A 20,748-nucleotide genomic window follows, 5' to 3' on the forward strand; every position below is an offset into this window, starting at 1 on the left:
ATGCTTGCCCTTTCAGCCGTGGGGGCGTTATTATGTTTCGGCCAATCCCACTATTCGTTGGTAAAAGAGTAACCCAAGAGTTGACGGTGTGTGGTGATGACTAGCTGCCTTCCCTCTAGTCTTACACTGCTAAATTACACTGCTAGCACAGATAGCCCTCGAGTAGCTTTGTGCGAAATTCAAAAACAAACAAATCTTAATTGTATTTAAAATGTCAAAATATTGATGAAGATATACCCTTTCTTTTATTATTTTTAATTAAAACTTCGTTGGAAGTCCTCTATGGCTATCAACAACGGTTTTGGACCACTTTAAAATTAATTTATACGGTTCTTTTGTTTCAAGTGTGTTCACTGAAGACTGTGATTTATTTATTACACTATAAAAGCTATAGTTGATAACAAGTGAGTAAGACAGTTGGGATTACAAATTTGTCCGCATTTCTCTTTTCAAAGTCCTTCTGGGCGTCAGAATCAGCTGAGATTGAAACATTTAAACACGAGCTAGAATTTCATTAAGGAGGTCAATAAAGTTGGAGACATTTATTATCTTAACGTGCCACCTCCTGGGTATGAATCTGTAAGTCGACCCACCGCTGACTGTAGGCTCTTTCCTATAGAAACTGCACTGGTTTTACCCGCTGTTATCTCTGTTTAGATACAGAAACACTGCTATATACTAACAAAGTCTGTATAGATATGTATACGTAGCAGCATACAGCAAGTTATGCTTTAGGAAAACTGCACTGCATGGTTCCATTTGATGATCTCTTTGAAAGTCTCGGAAGATTGAAGCCATTTCTTGTGCATAAAACATTTTATAAAAGAAATACAAATTAAAGTAATGACATTACGAGATTTAAAAACCAAATAACAATTCTTAATTAAAAATCTCCACGTGTTAGTGTCGTACTGATTTTTATTTATCCACATAACATTGTTATCACATTGCTTATGAAACTAGACATAGTAACAAAACGAATGTTTTGTATTATATAGCAATAATTTAAGAAGAGAAATTCCTTGAAAAGTGCTTGTGCAGAATATTTTTTCTCACATTAATACTAAACTAATGTTTTGTAAAGACCAAATATAAAATATTCTTAACTGGTCTCGTGGTTCCATGTATTTCATCAAAATAATTATGATGAAATGAAAACATTGATATGTTCCTTTAAATCTACCTTCAACTGTACTTTGAGGGGAGAACCAAGTTGGTTTATATAATACATGTTTGAGATGCTGAATGTTAAAAATAGTTAATTTTATCAGTTAGAAATATAAAGGTTGATCTTTTACGAGAGGTAAGGTTAAGATGTTTCTAGTTACATGTTGAACTTTTCTTTAAACAAATTGCACAAAAGCAGTATGAAAATTATTTATCACCGAAAATCAATGTCACATACAACTATTGATAATTTGTTTGATATTTATTATTTTTGTTCTTCGTGGTAAAAAAGGGTTAAAACTTTTCCAAACTGTAGTATGCTAAGGATAATTTCCTTTTTGCACTCATTCCAATTACTTTGAACACATTTTAGAGAATTTCGTAAACAAATCCTAATTACTTCTATTACGACATTCGATTCTGTCTTTATAAGTTAATGATCATTTAGCTATTGATCTGCAAAACAATAAGTGTGTACATCATGGATCAAGTGACTCAAAACAAGCTGACTTTTCTTTGTGGAAATACTTTATATATAGTCAGTGACACTAGTCGCCAATTTTATAAGTCTGTCAAAAATCTCACTTTTAGGTATTAACTTTATCATTACTTTTCTATGTTTCTACAACATTAACTTGTCTCCAGAGATTCATAAAAGCCTATCGCGGGGAATAATGAATACGAGGCCAAAATTTTTCTAATCACTCAGCCCTTATACAATCAGTTCCAGGGAACTTATTATTCGCTGACGATTAGAAACCAACAGTTACTTCCGTAAGCGTTAATAGAGTATCTAGAGTCTTACTTTTCCATAATTTCTGGGAAAATCAGTAAGCCTTTAAAGAGACAGTTGTTATTTTGGTTTAACATTCCTTCTGTATGTAATCTCTAATAAATATATATAATAGCAATATTTATTTCCTTTGAACTTTGACTTAATTTGACATTTTTGTTCTTTAAAACTATTAATACAATTTTTTTGTGCTAGGTGTTTGTACTAATCAGGAACATATAGGATGTAGAGGTGTCAATTTATTTAATATTTTGGGCTGATTTCTGAATATCGCGATGTTAAACATGAATTGTACGAAGTTTTTGCAGACATTCTTTGAAGATGCAATAGTGTAAACTATTGTAAAGAAGCAAAGAAATATACAGATAACTATTAAGTTAATCCAGCTGCTACACTTACAGAATGATGGAATATGAGAACGTTTCAACCGATTAGTGACTGTAGTTATAACACAATTAAAATAAATTGTTAATCTTGTCAGATTAACCAGTAACAATGAAAATGGAACAAAACAATGAGCAAGGTAATATACTTATTCAAAGTTCACCAGCGACAAAACAGCCACTAAAACCTTGTACGTCAGAATGATAAGTCCTCCTAAAGACGCAGCGACATGTCTTCATATTTACAATGTTAGATACCAGGTTTCGATATCCGTGGTAGGCAGAGAATAAATAACCCATTGTGTAGTTTAATATTTTATTTACGAACATATAAAATGGTAAATAGGAAACTCATCCAGCATCACAACGGTATGTCTAAGGACTTGAAATGCTAGAAACGGGGTTTCGATACACGTGGTGAGCAGAACACAGCTAGCCCATTGCTTAATTACAAACAAACAGAATGATAAAGATAAAACTAAAGGCCGTATTGAATGACAATGGATTTTAACAAAGGAAAAGCAATAGACAAAGAAATATATCCAAAATTAACCGAGAAAGGTGACACATAGTGGATACGTAAGCATGAACCATTATTTACTTCACTTCCACAGCATAGTTAAAGCATAAAAAAATAACTGAAAACGAATTTTGTTCGCATTGCAATAGAGTAATTGGAAATAACTGACATATACATTGTAGTTGTGTGCAAATAAACTTTATTAAACATGATTCTTAAATCATGTTTAACTACTTTAAGAAAAAACGTTATTTTTTGTTATTTATGGTGCATAGCTTCACAGTGTTTGTGTGTTTTTCTTATAGCAAAGCCACATAGGGCTATCTGCTGAGCACACCTAGAGTAATCGAACCCCTGATTTTAGCGTTGTAAAATCCATAGACTTACCGCTGTGCTAGCGGGGGGCCCCACTGTATGTCTGTAAACTTACCTCAGACTCACCGGGGGACACATGCGAGTTGTTTCTAGTGTTAGTTACAGTGCAAAGCTTCTCACTGTAAGTCTATAAACTTACCAGACTCAACGGGTGACACATGTAAATTGTTGTTGTTTTTAGTGCAAAGCTTCTCACTGAAGGTCTATAAACTTACATCAGGCTCACAGAGTTATTTTATTGTTATGCTTGGTGCAAAGTTTGTCACTGTAGGTCTGTAAACCTACTTCAGACTCACCAGGGAGACGCATGTGAGTTTTATAATTATCGATGTTTATACTCGTACAAAAGATAATATAATAATCCTAAATTAAGTCAGTTATATAACTTTATTATTATGTTCGGCAAGCGTCATTTAGAGTTATTTGGGTGATATACATAAAACTAAAACTTATTCCGTATCTTAAGACAATTAAAGGTACAACAAAACGTAAGTTCCTTAAAAACAGAAATAACGGATTTTATTAGATTAAAGTGGCTAAAAATTTGGAAATGGAACATTTTTAGAAAAATTGGAATCCAAAATGTTGATGATTTATTATTCGTAAAAACTATAGTGAAATTTCTGGCTTTGTATTTTTATGAGATGTGTGTTATGAGTTTCTAGATTATTCACTTTTAACAAGTTTAAAGATTATCAAGTTGTATGCTGCATCTATAAATACGTAAATCGTTAAACTGTATCAAATTTTGCAAAATAATAGTTCGTTTAAATGAAAGTATCTAAAATTGTCGATCTAACATTTTGGTTTATAGGTTTGAGGTTGTTCTTAGGGATGAAAGAAATTGCGATTATATTTGGTAAACAACAAACAACAGCGTTATGTGTTGTACATTTTATACACATATGAGCACATAATAGTTACATATATATATTACATTAGGAAGATATAATGATTATTTTTAATACGGCAATTTCTTCTTCCTGTAAAAAAAATGTGTGATATACTTGTGAGAAATTATTTGATTGTTTTAAATAAAAAAAGTTTCTATCTATCAAACTAAAAAATGTGAAAACGTTCTCACCATAACAGTTAGTTATTGTAATTTATAATAAATGTTTTCACTAGTTCGTTGAAATTTATCTAAGGTATTCTTGTACGAACTTTTAACAAACGTTTAAAAAACGTCTTCTTTAACAACCAGTTAACACAGTGGTTATTATGTACGGCTATTATGGTTGAAGAACCTATATTTGCTCCAAAGTAGAAATTGATATACAATTTTTACTTATACATATATATCTGTTATGGGAATGGATGATGAAGTCTTTTTTCATCGCAGCTTAGATCCTGACGTTATTTGTTAATCCCATACATGCAACGCTTTCTGTTCTCAGCACACTCTTTGTCAGTTGCGACAAAATTTCACCTATTTATCATTTCTCTTTGAGAATTTGACAGTTTCTGTACACTTGCTGATTTATGATATTTTACGACATTCGCATTACGTTAAACCTATTAGATTTGTTCATGGTAACGTAAGTGCCAAAGAGTAGTATTTTGATAGCCGTCCAAAAAGCTAGCTTTATCATTACAATAATTTGCAATGTGACAGAGGAGAAGGCGACATGTACTAGAATCCTCAGATATCATATTTCATGTGTATCTTTACCGTGATGGTTTAGAAAGATTATCAAAACAAAATTAACCACTATTTGAGAAAGAAAAATTGGTTAAAACTAACTAGTTTCCACTGAAGATCAAATTGTTGTGTCTAGAGATTAATAGACATGAAGTGTTTAAGCTCTGACATATCCATATTTCGTTATCTAAACATTTACCATTTATAACTAAGAGATAAATCAGTGCAAAAGACATAGTTGTATCTGAGAGTCATACCAAACGTAAGTTATCTGATATTTTCATGACATTAGTTGGTTGATTTAGTGTTTTATAGCACAAATCAGCTAGGCTATCTGCGCCAAACGTCCGGTAAAATTTCATGACATAGTGACTTATTATTCATGACATAATTTACTTGACATATTGACCTAACATAAGTTATCTGACATTTGCAATCTGCATTATATTGTGATATGACATAAGTCCCTAACATTAAAGGGGCATATAAAAGTTATCTGAAATTTACATAACATACTGACCTGACATAAGTTATTTGATTTTCACATGGTACACTTACCTAACATTTACATGATATACTATATAACTATTCACTATGCCTGCTCCTTAAAGTTGAAATTTATATCAAAACGAATTGTTTGCACGACTTACAAAATATTAAATAGTTTGCAGTAATAATCGACACATATTCATATAGCTATGTAATCACATTTTGCTGAATACAAGAACTCTAAACTATTACACTTAATTTCGAAGTTCTAACATTAAGATTGTTCACTTTTAAAATCAAATTCAATGACTTACCATCATCTGAATCATACAAGTAAATGATATGTTTCCATTTGTAATGTCTGATAACATCGACGATGGCTCGAATATAATTTGGTCTCATACTAACACCGAAACGACTTGGTCTTTCAGTAGACAACTGAGGAAATGCAGGACTTACAAAAGGCATGTGGAAAGTGTTGGTGTAAGAAGCAAAGGTGTCGTAGATGGACTCTCGTGTCGGCGCTATCAGAATAGAAATGCCTTGCTCTATCTGCTGGCAGACTGAAATAAAAAATAATATGTTAAATAAAATAATTCTGTAATTGGATTCTACAAATAAAAATAGAATGGATGAATTCGAAAAGATTATGATGCAAGTGGCAAAAAAGATGAAAACAGGAACATTATTTTGTTTACACAAAAATGTTTTTTTTTTCATATTTAAAGCCATACTATTTATGGAAATTTTAATATCTTTTTTATTCAGAAATGTAATAAAATTTATGTATATTTGTGAGAAACACTTATTTGCTTAATACATGTATTTAAGTTATTTCCTTTGTCAAACTTTTAACTGTGTTAAAGTAAAAAATACTAACATCCACAGTACAATGAGAAGTCCACCCTTAGTTGACGCTAAAGTACACATTTAAATGTTGACCATGCACATAAATTGCAATTATTTTTGTATCTAAAGGTAACTTAACGCTGATTATTCAAAACTGAATAACATATTTTTTTTCAATAAATAAAACTTGTCATTTATGCCTATGTATAGAAACTAAAACAGAAAGATGCTTTGGTAAGTAATATTACCGTACATCGTTTCTCTGTGGTTACATGTGTAGTGGCGTTTGGTAAACTAGAAAATATAAACCAGGTTTGTGTTTGTTGTTTTTAAAATGGAGTTATATCGATAAAAAAAGTACTGTCTTTTGTATATCTATGTAACTATTTCGCATAGTACAGATGGATCTCCACCAAAATTAGTATGAAGGTTAATCAGAGCCTTACGGGGATACATACAAATTTTGTGTTTGGCGGATTTTAAGGATGTTTCTTCCTTTTATCATTCTCTCATCTTATTTGGTTGGATCTTCACCAAATCCGGTGTGAAGATGTGTTAGGCCCATATATCGATACATACAAATTTTCAGTTTAGAATTTTCTGTTATGCGGTTTTTCATATGCGTTTTTGCATGTTCACATTTTTTTATCACTACTTAGTCCCTGTTGCTAATAGCATGAAGGTTTATTGGGTGCATGCGGAGAAACATGCAGATGTGTTTTACAGTTTTTATTGGAGTTTTTACGTTTTTTTGAGAATTACATATAAGGGAAGCAACTTTTCACGTCTTAAGATAACCTTTCTAGGAAACAGGTATTGAAGGCAGTTGTTAAAAAAATTGTTAAAGCAGTCTTAGTGGCGTAAACACGTGCGCAGTTACGATTGCCCCAAACTCACGATATCATGTGATAGAGTTTGTCGCGTATACATGGTATATAGAGTAAACACTAGTATATATATAAACAACTTGATGGGATTAGCGTAATTGCTTCATTCTTTAGTTTTGTGTTATCATCTTCGTCTATGTATTCACTTGACTGTCAGAGATAGTGGATATTTGTAAAGGACGTCACGTCAAGAACATTTCACATTTCTATAACCTTAGCGTTCTTTCTTTCAAGTACATTATTATTGTAGCAGGGGTCTTTACACTGAAGTTACAGAGTTTTCTGTGTGTTATATATACATGAAACAACTTTTCTCTTGCGGTATATAAAAACAGACATTTCATGGACTACAGTAGATAAACAGTATAATTTATATCTTGGACAAAACAAAGATAAAATCATTTCGCCCTTTTTTCGTCAACCGCTGGGACAGCGGTATGTGATTTTGCAACGCTCAAATTAGGGGTTCGATTCCCTAGGAATACACAATAGATAGACAGCCTAATGTGACTGCTATACAAAAACACACACAAACACACTTTTTTGTCATAATCATACCTTAATATGATACATTTATCTCATCAACTCGAATTTAAATATCATTTGACCTTTAGAGTTTACTATCTTTTAACAGGTATTTTCAATAGACATGAAGAGCTCAGTTGGATGGAACTCTATTCTTCCATCGGAGTGTGCTACGTGACGCGACTATTAATACTGGACGCTCTGCTGACGTAGTATGATTCTATGTGATTATTTATGTGTGATTATCTTAAGTTGCATGTCTTTCTAACTAAATATCGAAATTTCGATAAAATAGACAAATAATTCATTAAACACATTATTTCCAAGGTGGATGGCCTACTGATATTGTTTAACAAATTGGTTGAATTATTTATGCCTAAGAGCTGAGCCTTGATGTATAATAACACATAATAGAGTCCTTTGGTGGCACTGTTAATGAGACCGTATGTCGAACTGATAATATAATAAGTATATGAATCTTTGTTTGCAAACAATTGAAGTCAAATTACTGATGGTAATAATAGTTGTAAAAACCTTTGTTTGTCTGAAATGTTATTTTAAAATTAGTGTAAATATATATATAGTTAGCTACTGCCCTGGTGGTTGGCATGCTGGGTTGCAGATAGGATGATTCAAGGATCGAGTCACGACAAGCTACAGATTACATTATGTACTTACAGCTATGTTAATCATAATCAAACTGATGTTCAAATAAAAACAGTAATGTAAGTGGTGAGTGTTGCTGACTGCCTAAATTTGGGATAAAAACGTCTGAGCCTTGGGGTTTTATCCATGTTCCGTATAAGATGCTGCTCGACAAATACCTTTAACAATTTTAGCTAATAGATTTGTCTACAAATATATTATTATTTATTGTTAGATACGTAACTTTAAACCGTTTCTTTAACCGTAGTTAGTTAGTTCAAATATCCATTATGTGCATATTATAACCGTAATTACACATCATGGTAGTACTAAGAAAATTTTTTAACTAAAATAGTTTAAGCTGTTTATTCTCACTTTGCACCAACGATTTACAGTTTTGAAAATGTATATATATATATATGATAAAGATTTATATTCATTTTCACTAGAGGTGAAACAATACATAGAATCCGTGACGTAAAGGTCTGATGCATTATTTAATTGGATATACACTCGACTGTGGGCTGCAGTTTGGCTTATTCAAGGCTTATCAGCATAGCTGAGTCAGAAAACCAATGAAATACCAATAGACCTCATGTAACGGTGAAGTGAACATAATATCTATGGATTTTAAGTCGGTTTTACCTTGCTATACCTGTAAATCTTTAACACGTGTATACAATCATTAAATATTTGGTCCTATGTATAATAATTAATAACTAATTCGAAGACATGTTATAACATTATTCACATACCTAAATTAATTTGGTTACTATATGCTGAAGTAAAACACACTCAAAGCCCCATAGTTTCACAGTCTCGCTATCTATTTGGATGAAAGCTTAGCGGTATTCATCACGTCAACCTTGATACCATTCTCTACCTTATACAGGCCAGTGATAAAATTTTCCATAGCTGATGACTCCGGAATATTTAAGGCGGTCATTTTATTTTCTGTAGACGCGTGTTTGTAATAACTGAACAACATCACCAAAAGGAAAAAAAACAAAACAGGTGTTATCTCGTTGTGTCAGCGTCTAAAACATCTAGAAACTTGATGTGTAGAAAATATTGTTTCCGACAGAACTCATAACTTATAATAAGAAAATGCTCACGTGAGACTGTTATTATAGCTAGTACAGACGAGCTAGTGGATATCGGGTGGTAGTGATCACGTGAAGCTATTATTATAACTAGTACAAATGAGATAGTGGATGTCGGGTGGCAGGATCACGTGAAGCAATTATTATAGCTAGTACATACGAGATAGTGGATGTCGGGTAGCAGGATCACGTGAGATTCTTATAATATCTAGTACAAATGAGATAGTGGAAGTCGGGTGGCAGCGATCACGTGAAGATATTATTGTAGTTAGTACAAACGAAATAGTAGATGTCAGGTGGCAGCGATCACCAAAAACATGATATTTTTCCTATGATACCAAACATGACTAACTTTAACATAAAGATGAACCGATAAAGTGGAACTTTTAGGCATATTATTATCATAGTCATGCTTCTTGATGTAAAAATCATTATTTTCAAATACAGCAAATTGAAATAGTTATGGCTATCAGAGTAGAAATAATCGCGCGGCAGACCTACATTGTTTTAATGTCTATATAGACATTTACCATTTTGTGCTAATCACATGTACGTGTGTATGTGAAAGTATGATCTCTTAAACTTGGAAATTCTCCACTTGTGCGAAGTATGTTTGTATAAGGCTGGCTTTCCATTTTTTTTCTGAACAATTCTCTAGACTAAGAAATTTCTTATTCTAAAAGCTGTGAAGTTAAAACAAAGTATAATAAATTAAATGTTATATAATGAATATATGCTGATTAGACATGATGTTTTATTCATTATCTCCTATACATGTGGAAAACTTAACATAATATGATTTAAAATAAGTAAGAAGACAAATTGTTATTAAAAATATTTCTTTTAATCGTTAGTTCATATCGTTAGTTTACTAAAATACAGTTTTGCTCTACATCTTAATAAAATACTGATATATTCTAAAACAGTATTTTAGTAAAGTGCCAATTGGCGTTAATGTATATATATATGATTAAAACATGACGACATGTAATAAGAGTTTTAAGTTTACTTAGTTCCTGCTTAGCTTATATTTAAATAAATACAAGTTTAAACTTTATTTTGATATAATCAGAAATACATTTTCGTCTCTTTTTAGTTGTTATACAAGATAAAAAACTGGAATTTAAGACGAAGCTGATTAGATGAAATATAAAGTGTAGTTTGAAAACACAAGGATAAAAAATATTCCTCTTACGGTGTCTGCTACTTTTAAATACCGAGTGTCTGGATGTTCATTATTATGCATCTAATTATATTGTTTTTAGTGTTTTAAGGTTTCTTTGTGATTAGTTTATAAGAATAAAATTGTATTTTGTTTGTATTTTTTTAATTTTGCAAATATACTAAGATAATCTGTAACTGTTCCTAATTTCAAATGTCGTCTATGAGTATCTTCCATAACAGGCCGATAGAAGTAGGAGGTATTATTCTGGTTGTGTATACGCGTAAATTAAGGTGTATCTGATGTTGGTTGTAAACGTGTGGTAATACACAACCATTCGGTTAGCGATTGTTCACTAAGTGAGCTTGAAAACTAGTGAAGTATAGTTTTGTTTATCCCACAATGAAATAAACATATTAGTGTATTACAAGTTAACCACATTTAGGGTAACAGAATCATATGTGAGTGTGTCTGATACTGTTAGAGAACAGAAATAACAATAGCTTTTCTTTTATTTATGCAAAAAATATATATAATAAAGTAAAAAAGCGTCTGAATCAAATTATATAGCCTGTTTTATTTTCATTAGCTTTAATGTATTCTAGCTCTCTGTACTCAAGGCGAGCTTGGTGCTTTTAGTGCATTTGTTTCGAAAGAAGTAGTAAATCTCTGAATGTGGCATGAGAGATGGAGTCTGATACTATTGTAATATTCAGGCATGGATGTTCGAGCGCTAGAAGAAACCGTTATTAGATTCCGTCGTAGTTACATAATAGGTTTTATGGACGTTTGCCTGCCACCGAACCCAACAGGAGCGTCTATCAACCAATCAGAGTAAAGGATCGTGTGTCTGATGTTTCTCCTGGAAAGCAGTTAACTTAAACATCCGTAGGGAGACAAGCGATAAGCCTCATGTACTGGATAGCTGTAACTACTTCTATGTTTTAGTGTAGAGTTGATGACTATTATCATATACAAGAATATAATCTATCTAACTGTACTATCTATGCATTTTGAATACATTCACACAGTTTCATAAATGTATACAATATTTGGATGTATATTATAAAGCACACTTTGAATTTCAAATGTGAATTATTAAATGTCTTATCAGCTGTATTAAAGGCGAGGCTCTATTTTGGGGAACGTTAACAGATTCGTGAAAATTTTATCAATGTTATAAAATACTTTCGCACTTGGATATAGTTAAACTGTCAAGTGTCAGATATATGGTTCATAAAATACTGTTGCTGTCGACTCTTACGAACACAGAAATGCGACTGCTGATTATATACGAGGTTAATTAACGTCGAAGTTCCTTGTAGTGCTTCACAAATTAGCACCAGCTGCTCGCAATGTTAAATAACTATACAGCACAGATTTGGTTCATCACAAAGTAGGTTTGCTACAAATACATTGCAAAAAGAAGGATAATAAGACCGTCATGTTTCACCATAGAATTTTAATAAGAAACAACGTAATTCATAATAAATAAAGCACTGTAAGTAAATATTAAATTGTTGGATATAAATCTGTTTTATACTGATAATTGCCTTCCATATTTCTGTAGGGAAAATATAGCTTTTATTAATCTTTTATCAAAGACCAATAACAAATTAAAATCAAATGACCAGGATAGAGGTTTAAGCTTGAAAATTACCGTTAAACATACTTATGAATATAAAATATGCTAAATAACAACAACAAAATATACACCAGAATTAAACTTTATTCATATCTAGTGTTTATGATTTCAAATTTATGTTTAATAATAATTATATTCAAAGTTAAATATTTTTTTGTTTTAGACCAAAGCCACATTGTGTTCTCTGCCGTGTCTGCCGCAAGGAATCGAACGCCGGATTTTAGCTATATAAGTATTTACTTTTGTACAAACTGGAGACAGTATTCAAATAGTTTATTACATGTCAGTATGAGATATTTTAATACAGATTTGCCTCACATCAAAAGAAAAATATCCACAATAGAATTTTTTCAATGAACTAATATGACTACAGATTTTGTAAGTTATGAAGTTATAAACAAACTATAAAAAGAAAGAAGTATATCAGTTTTGTACAATACGAAAAGAGTGTCAGAATAGTTTGTTGTTTTTTCTCTCCTAGATTACCAGCAACTAATTATGCAAGGAGATAGGAAACATATAGTGTTTGTATATGCTACGTTTTGGCTGTCCTAAAAAACAAAAGACAGGGTTGAAAATGTAAATTCAAACTAACTCTGACTGATCAAAAGGTCAACTAGGCATGTAAGTTGGAAACATAACTATTCAGTTAAAGACATGTACTTGTCTGTAAGTACGTTTTAGATCTAGAATAACAAAACTCCTCCTTAACCAAGTGACATTTCTATAGACTTTACATTTTCTTATGCCTATTATTTATTGCCTGTAAAACATTTATCCCTGCTCGGCAGCTACATATAGCTGTGCTGCTAACATTCCCGTGACAGCAGCTAACACAGTTTATCCTACAGATCACTCCCATTCTTCCAACTACTGCCTGGTTGCTGCATGAATAGAGCTCCGGGTTCCAGCAGGGAAGAAACATGGTTGTGACTGAAGAAAATGGTTTCTGCACATATGAGATGAGCTTTATTAGTGGACACCAAGCACTTACTTTTGATTATGAAAATTAGGTGGCACTTATACATCTGCTTTGGAACTTCTTCCCCATGGAACTTTAGTACTATCTATGTGCAAATACAAAGTTTCAGCACATAAGTTTCAATTATCTCCGACTGTACCTTGTATGGAAACAATGTCAACAATCATTACAACTGCGTGCTTATAAAATATTCCAGTCTTCATAATTGGATATAGTGCATCATTACAAAGTCTACTTCGTTTATGTTATTCAAGCTTCTTTTATAAATTTTATCCACTGTCGATAATGTCACCGACTTATAAAAATATTTATTCAGTCCAATAAAAATACCTTGTATTACTTTTACTGAAAAACAAATTAAGAAACCACATTTTCTTTCAGACGAAGTGTAAGTTTTCTTGTTACTCTTATTTTTCAATGAAAATCCATTATCTGCTAAGTATTTCAATGTCAAAATTGAAGAATTCTATCACTAATGCTAATGCAAATAATAGGTACTCTATATCTTCCAGAAAACATTGTCTATACTGCATAGTTTTAAGCATCACAACAAATACAGTATTTTCATTCACAATTTGCTTAACTGTTATGTTCTGTGCAACTTATTCATACACCACTCATGAGTAACTTAAGTAATATGCATTACACACGTGTGAGACCGATCACACATAATCATTTCTACACGTGCATTGCTATATGCATATATCACAATTACAAATTATCACATATACTACTATCTCCTAATAGACTGCTCCGTCACATATGGAAATTACTTCGGTATCCATCTCAAGTTACCTTCAAAAAGTCACATGTAAACAGTTGTGGCGTATAACGTGTTAACCTCTAAAAGCAACAAAACTGTCAAGTTTTTCTTTTAGTTTTTATAAAACGAATAATAACTGATAGAATTAAAATAAATTGAGACTTTTTAGCTAAAATACATAAAACTAAAACTAATGTTTATTCAGTTACAATGATATGCATGTCAATATATAATGATAGAAAATATAACCCCATCACTGTGTATGAGGAGATTATATATATGATAAAGTGCACTACATAAGATTTAGCATCACTGTTTTCTGTCAAAAGTGCACAAACTCAACCAATGACGTGCTGAAATATCATAAAAACTGTGAGTGATAGGAATGTTTAGGGACCTTGACTTTTAAATAAATAGCTGGTCCCTAATCCATGGTGACATTATGATGAATTGATCTTGAAAATACATTTGTACTTCAAGGGAGGGTTTTCGTCATCACGAATCTCATAAAATTGTTATTTTTTTTTTACATTAGATTTATCCATGCTTTATGGTTGTCTTTACAGGATACTTTACAACTCTGACAGGCTTGCAACTGTTCCACCATAATTCACCACCCTCTCCACAAGGTGCTCCCTGTCTCATCCATAAGTAAGATAACTCCTGTTGTTGAATGGTATCCACTAAATGCATCGCTATTCTTTTTCCTTTACTCTTTTGTGGTTTTGAGGAAAACCGGGGTGAGACTGTTTTGAATGTAAAAGGCCTTTGAACCCTACAGAGATTATTATTTTCAATCTTAGACTCGCCAGTTATTACATGATTAAGATGGCTTTAAGTAGTTTATGCTCTCTAACACTGGGGTCACTTTCTGGGGAGAGAGAGTAATAAGTTGATTTGGATTGTCATAATACTAGTATCTCTCTTTTTTTGGCTCATATGGTGCAGTAAAAATAAATCATAGATTTTCACAGTTTCAGATAAAGTTGAATGTTCAGGAGGGAACTTCTCCTACATCAGTATTCCTCTTAGACAACCATTTGTCTTTAGGGATTAAATATCCTACTTACTTGTAAGTCCTATATGTTTTCGAAAATTCCTGTTTCTTAGAATGAAGCCCTTAAACCTGAATACAAGAGTTTATGTAAGTGTGGTAAACATGTTAGACAAAACACACAAAAAAACTCCACAGTGGAATATCATGTGGCCATGATATAGAAATTCTCCTTACCTGTCAACTGTGCAGTATTTTGCTTTAACTGATTTCTGCAAAGAATGACAAGATAGGTTCACTTAAGAGAGTGAGATTCGACAAAACATTTAATGCAAAATAATTCCACACTCTCTGACTATTGAATATAATTCTTCTTAATTCGGGATAAATATAATTGCTTTTCTTGTAGAGTGTGTTCTGAAAATACTATAACTCTAGCTTTAAGAAATACTACCCAGATCGTGAATAGACTGAATAATTCTCATCATTTTCAAACCTTGAGTAATTTTCTCGCCAGAAGACAGTGGGTGATACTTCTAGTAAATGACACAGAACAATATGTAACTGGAGTAAAATAAATCAAACTACTTTCTTGATCAACACAATATATATAAAAAGAAATTAAACTTATGTGCACAAATATCATGTTTTGAAAATTTCTACACTGAAACTAAGAGGAAAAAGACACATATGTTTTTGTATTACCGTGTTAACACTTCATCAGATTTAACATCTGAATAAAATTCCTTCAATATGCACGTCAAATACAACTTTATAGCCAACAACGTCTAGTGAGTTACTGGAATTTGTTATTATAATGACATCAGCTGCACATTAAAAATTGCAAATAAGTTTATTTCTCCAATAAAATTTGTGCAATGCAAGATGTATTCCACAAAAAGGGTTCTGTGAATTTTTTTTTTATCTAGGTCAATAAAGCATCGAAAAGAAGTACTAAACCGGTGAGGCTAACATGGTTGTAAAATGATTATTCTGAAGAAAATATTGTTTGATTCTTTCGAACATGATGATGATATTAAATTTATAATAAATGCTAGAAAGTTGTTAAATCCAAAAACAAATAAACTTGCGTAGAAAAACAAGAATCGAAAAGTCAATAAATAGGTTATAAATCACAAACTGGAAAGTTATGGAAGTATAGGTATATAAATAAGACCCACACGATCTGAAGACTTGTGAATATGGGTTTTTGAAACGTTAAATACTAAACGTTTCAGCACCTAAATTTTTTTTTCATTGTTTTACTTTCATTTCATCAGCTGATATTTTCGACGTACATCATATTTTTTATCTTTGTTTAAAATGAGTATAACATTGAAGAAAGACGGCGTTACATTATCTTTATTTAGAGATACTTAAATTAATATAAGTATTTTGATAAATAAGATTTTTTTACTCGAGTTTCTTTGTGAAGACGATAATTGTTCGTATAACCTAGTGAATTCAAAGTCATCTAGACTATCGTGTAGGTTTACTGTACAAGGAAAATACGAGATTAAAGAAAAATAATTTTAAGAGATTCATAAAATAGAAAAAAAAATGCAAACAAATGTTTGAGCATTGCATCATCCCAAAGTATTTCTAAGCACACTCGTATTGACTTTTGCTATTCTTTTTGGATTTTGTAAATGTTATACATGTACGTAAGACAACACTTCTAAAGAAAAATTTTTGATATTTTTGTTGTATTTATCGTGTTTCTGTATACAAACTATGTTGTAATGGATAGTCTATAGACGAGGTAGAAACAAATGTTATAATTACCTTAAACTAATTTCGTGCAAAGCTACATGAGGGTTATCTGCGCTAGCCATTTCTAATTTAGCAGTGTAAGACTAGAGGGAAGGCAGCTACTTTTTTACCAACGAAAAGTTGTATTGACCGTCACATTATAACGCCCCCACTGCTGAAACTGGGAGCATGTTTGGTGTGATAGGGGTTCAAGCCTGCCACTCTCAGAGTGCCTTAACCACCTGGCCACACTGGACCCAGTATATTTTTCAAATTATAAGTAGTGTAAACATACCGTGTCATGGTATAGGTATCTACACGAAAACTATTTCGGATATGTATAATCACATATAAAGCAAGGCAACACCTACAAACTAAAAATAACTTATCACAGATGAAGTTTAGGGGTTATCATCCTATTAGAAACAAAGAACAGGTGCTTGAAACGCGCTCAATAGAGAAATATTCATTTTAGTGTATTATTAACATATATTTGTAGAGATTCTTTTATTAAACATAAATATTCTTAAAATCTTTAAAACCACAAACATTACCTTCTAGAACTCCACACTCACTTATATAACAACCGTATTAATGTATTTACTACTAAACGCACTTTCGTTCAACTTTCCATGATTGTTGTATGCGCTAATTTTGAAGTATAGCCTAAAGGGAAAACAGCAAGTTAACATCACCAACTTCCAGCTACTACGCCACTCAACGATGAGTGAGATTGGTCTACTCATTATAACTTTCCTACGGATGAAAATCCGAGTGCGTTCAGTAAGGGGTTTCGATTCCACAATTCCGAAGGGTTATGGTTCACTAACGGTTGTCATGGAGACGAACTCCGAACTTTGGAGCCAGAAGTGCGATACAAGTGTGATGGAGAAAGCCAATTATTCTCTCTTGGAATAATAGCTTAGGGGTTGGTGGTGTGTGCTGTTGAGTAGTAGCCTTTCCTCTAGTCTGTCGGCTGAAAATTGGAAAATAGTTGTGCTCAGATGGCCCGTTTGTAGCTTTGCGCAAAAATGCTGAAGCAAATAAATAAGAACTAATATTTTATTTTGTGAATTCAAAAGAAAAAAATGTTCTGATTTTACAAAGAGCTAGAACTTGTAACTTACATAAAAACAAAACAATAAGCATAAATAATCAAGTGTCTTTAATGACCCATAGCAAGATATAAAGAAAAAACCATAACAAAAGGTTTTAATACTAGACTCGCAAATAGCTAACAAAATTGTTATTAGGAAATTTTAATGTTTAATATAATGTATCTACATAAAAATGACCACATTGTGTTGTGGTTAGACAAACAAAAAGTCTAGTAGATTTCAAGTATAAACATATATGTAGATTTTAAAATTTAATCTACGTCTGTCTGTCTGAATAACTATCGTTCAGTATCTTGCATAATCCAGAACGAGTAATGTGTTACAAAAACCTTCAAATTTTACTTGGCATCCCTCTATACTTTGTGTTTCGTCATACCAGCTGTATACAAAAACACATTTTAAAACGTTCTCTAATCTGTTATTCGTGTAAAGCTGAAGAACAACATGGTCAGACATGGTTGCTTGGCAACAGGACCAGTAGACTTTGAGAAGCTATCACAATAAAGCGACGCAGTTCAGCGTTCAATAAAATATCTAGTTATTATGAAAGCAAAATCTGATATATAGGCGATAGGTGTCTTATCTTTATGCAATTGTTTAGGCAGATTTATTAATCCGTATCTCTAGTTCACGACATTTTTCCTTATTTAATGAGCTTATCTTGTGATACTCGAAGAGTTGAGGCTATGACAAAGACAGTGCTATTAAACATTTTATCCTCACGATATAGAATAACAATATTTTATTTGTATTTGTTTTTTTACACAAATTCATTTATAAAGATTCTAAATGATTAGCTTAAACCATCTACATGTTTGAGAGTCTTGGTTTATTCTAAGATCTTGGGGTTACTGATACCCAGATCCATCTATATTTTAAATAACATACAGCCAGAGATAGTTTAAGTAATTTATTCTAAATAAAATCAGCAAGTTGTTTGAAAAATGAAAACCTCAAATTACAATAATGTTGAAAACTCTATTATACTTTAATATGTTACTTATTATACGAGGTTGAGAACATTTAACAAGTCTTCCGGTAAAAAATATTAAATGGATTAAGTTTTTTTTTTTTTTTTGATGAAAATGTAAATGTTTAGCTGAGATGTTTGAGCTCGAAGTATTTTATGAGGTTTAAAATGAAAGAAAAATATTAAAAACACCTACTGAATACATTTAGGTTTAGTAGTTTATAATGTTTTAAAATCCTGACTAAAGCAATTACTGTTAACTTCAAAATTAGTCTATTTTTTATAATTCCAAAAAATTACCTTAACAAACTTGGATTATACCTTTATATAATTAAATTCTTAAAGTATCCAATTTGGTATGCGCTTTCACAGAACAACCTAGAGTAGATTAAACACCGTGTTTATTGTTGGTAAGCCTGATCTCTTGTTACAGTTAGAACTATAAAGTGTTATATTATCTCTTTCCTAAACCAGTATAAAATATTATTGTAAAATGAAAAGAAACACTCTTATAATTATGTAATGTAGATACATATAATTTTGATTTATGACTTTAATATTGGCTCGTGTTCTGTGCTAAATTTAGAAATAAATGCTTAGAAATATTAGATTCGAAAGTATATTGGACTATTCTGCAGTACTTTAACAAAATTTGGGTAATTATTTTAACCAACTCTTTTAATAATTATCCTTATGTGCCTTGATACCGGTGGAGCTTTTTGTAATAATAAATAATTTTTATTTTGATTCAGAAAATCAATTTATGTTGGAAAAAATGTTGAATTATTTTCATGGTAACAGGTTTGTACAGCCTGAATGATCTAAGAAGAGCACGTTTAAATATACTGCATTGTCTTCAGTAGAAAATCTTTAATGGATTAACTCCGTATAAACGCACAGTAATACGCATTTTTATATTACACTATAGTACATACTGTAGTTTATATCATAAAATAACGATTGATGATTGACATACAAAAATACTATAAAGTCAATTTGGGTTTATATGTAACAAATGTATAATTTTGTAATGAAATTTTACTCTTCTGAAATACAATGGTAATTGTTACTGAACAAGATTTTGGAGTGTAAATCTATAAAAACATGGAGTCAAGTTGGCTCTGTGGGTTTTGGAGATATCGAATCGAATTCAAATCTGTATTTTAAGTTGTGGATACTGTACAAGAGTGGCGGATGGTAGGTGAAACTGACTCACTACCTTCATTGTGGTTAATACTGAGATTGCAGCAGATAGGTTTAATAGAAATTTAACGTTGAAAATAAAATATAATTTTATAGAGAAACCAAACTATAAAACAATAACAATATGAGACATACACGATAATTTATTATAAATAAAAAACTCACTGTATTAGCTAAGAAAATTCTTGTTAAGAATATAATAGAAAATATCATGGCTTCCCAAACTTTACTAAAGCATTATAAGCTTACTGAAATTACTTCAGGTTTTATAAAGTTCCCGATTAGAATTTAATGAATAATTATTCTTCTACGGTAAAGAAGCAATTGATAGAAAAAAGACTTTAATCAATGTAGATATTTTAGAATAACCAAGAATGTATGACCTTAGTTCTTGTGGATTTTGTTTTTATACATAAAAGAATGGGCTTGTTCTTAATCGATAAATCAAACAAAGCATCTTTGTTTATCAACCATGATGCTCGTTAGTGTATGTATTTATACGAGCAACTTATAGTCACTAAAACTATAAATTATTACTTTAAAAAAGATAATATTGATCCATTTGAAACCATCTATTTAAATTACGTATTTAGAGAAATTAACAGAAATCTTCAGTACTTTAGGATATGGTAAATAATTACTAGAAATAGTTTGGTCTTCATTCTTTCAAATCGTATGGAATGAACGTTTGAATATTAATTACTCTTACTCATTCGTTATAATTATATGTTAGTATGAAAAACTATATTAATTAATTTAACCGCTTATAATAACAATGGTA

At 31.4% G+C, this 20,748-nt stretch overlaps 1 protein-coding gene across 3 annotated transcripts in view; it reads right to left on the reverse strand.

Annotated features, from left to right (window-relative positions):
* LOC143237974 (glutamate receptor 1-like) overlaps positions 1-20,748 on the reverse strand; it is a 135,677-nt gene that overhangs the window by 58,747 nt on the left and 56,182 nt on the right. For all 3 annotated transcript variants that reach the window (XM_076477794.1, XM_076477795.1, XM_076477797.1), the window contains one exon: positions 5,684-5,932. In XM_076477794.1, coding sequence (XP_076333909.1) covers positions 5,684-5,932 — 249 coding nt within the window. The remainder of the gene's footprint in view (positions 1-5,683; positions 5,933-20,748) is intronic.

The sequence above is a fragment of the Tachypleus tridentatus genome, chromosome 13, assembly GCF_004210375.1.
Source record: "Tachypleus tridentatus isolate NWPU-2018 chromosome 13, ASM421037v1, whole genome shotgun sequence".
Lineage (NCBI taxonomy): Eukaryota > Metazoa > Arthropoda > Merostomata > Xiphosura > Limulidae > Tachypleus > Tachypleus tridentatus.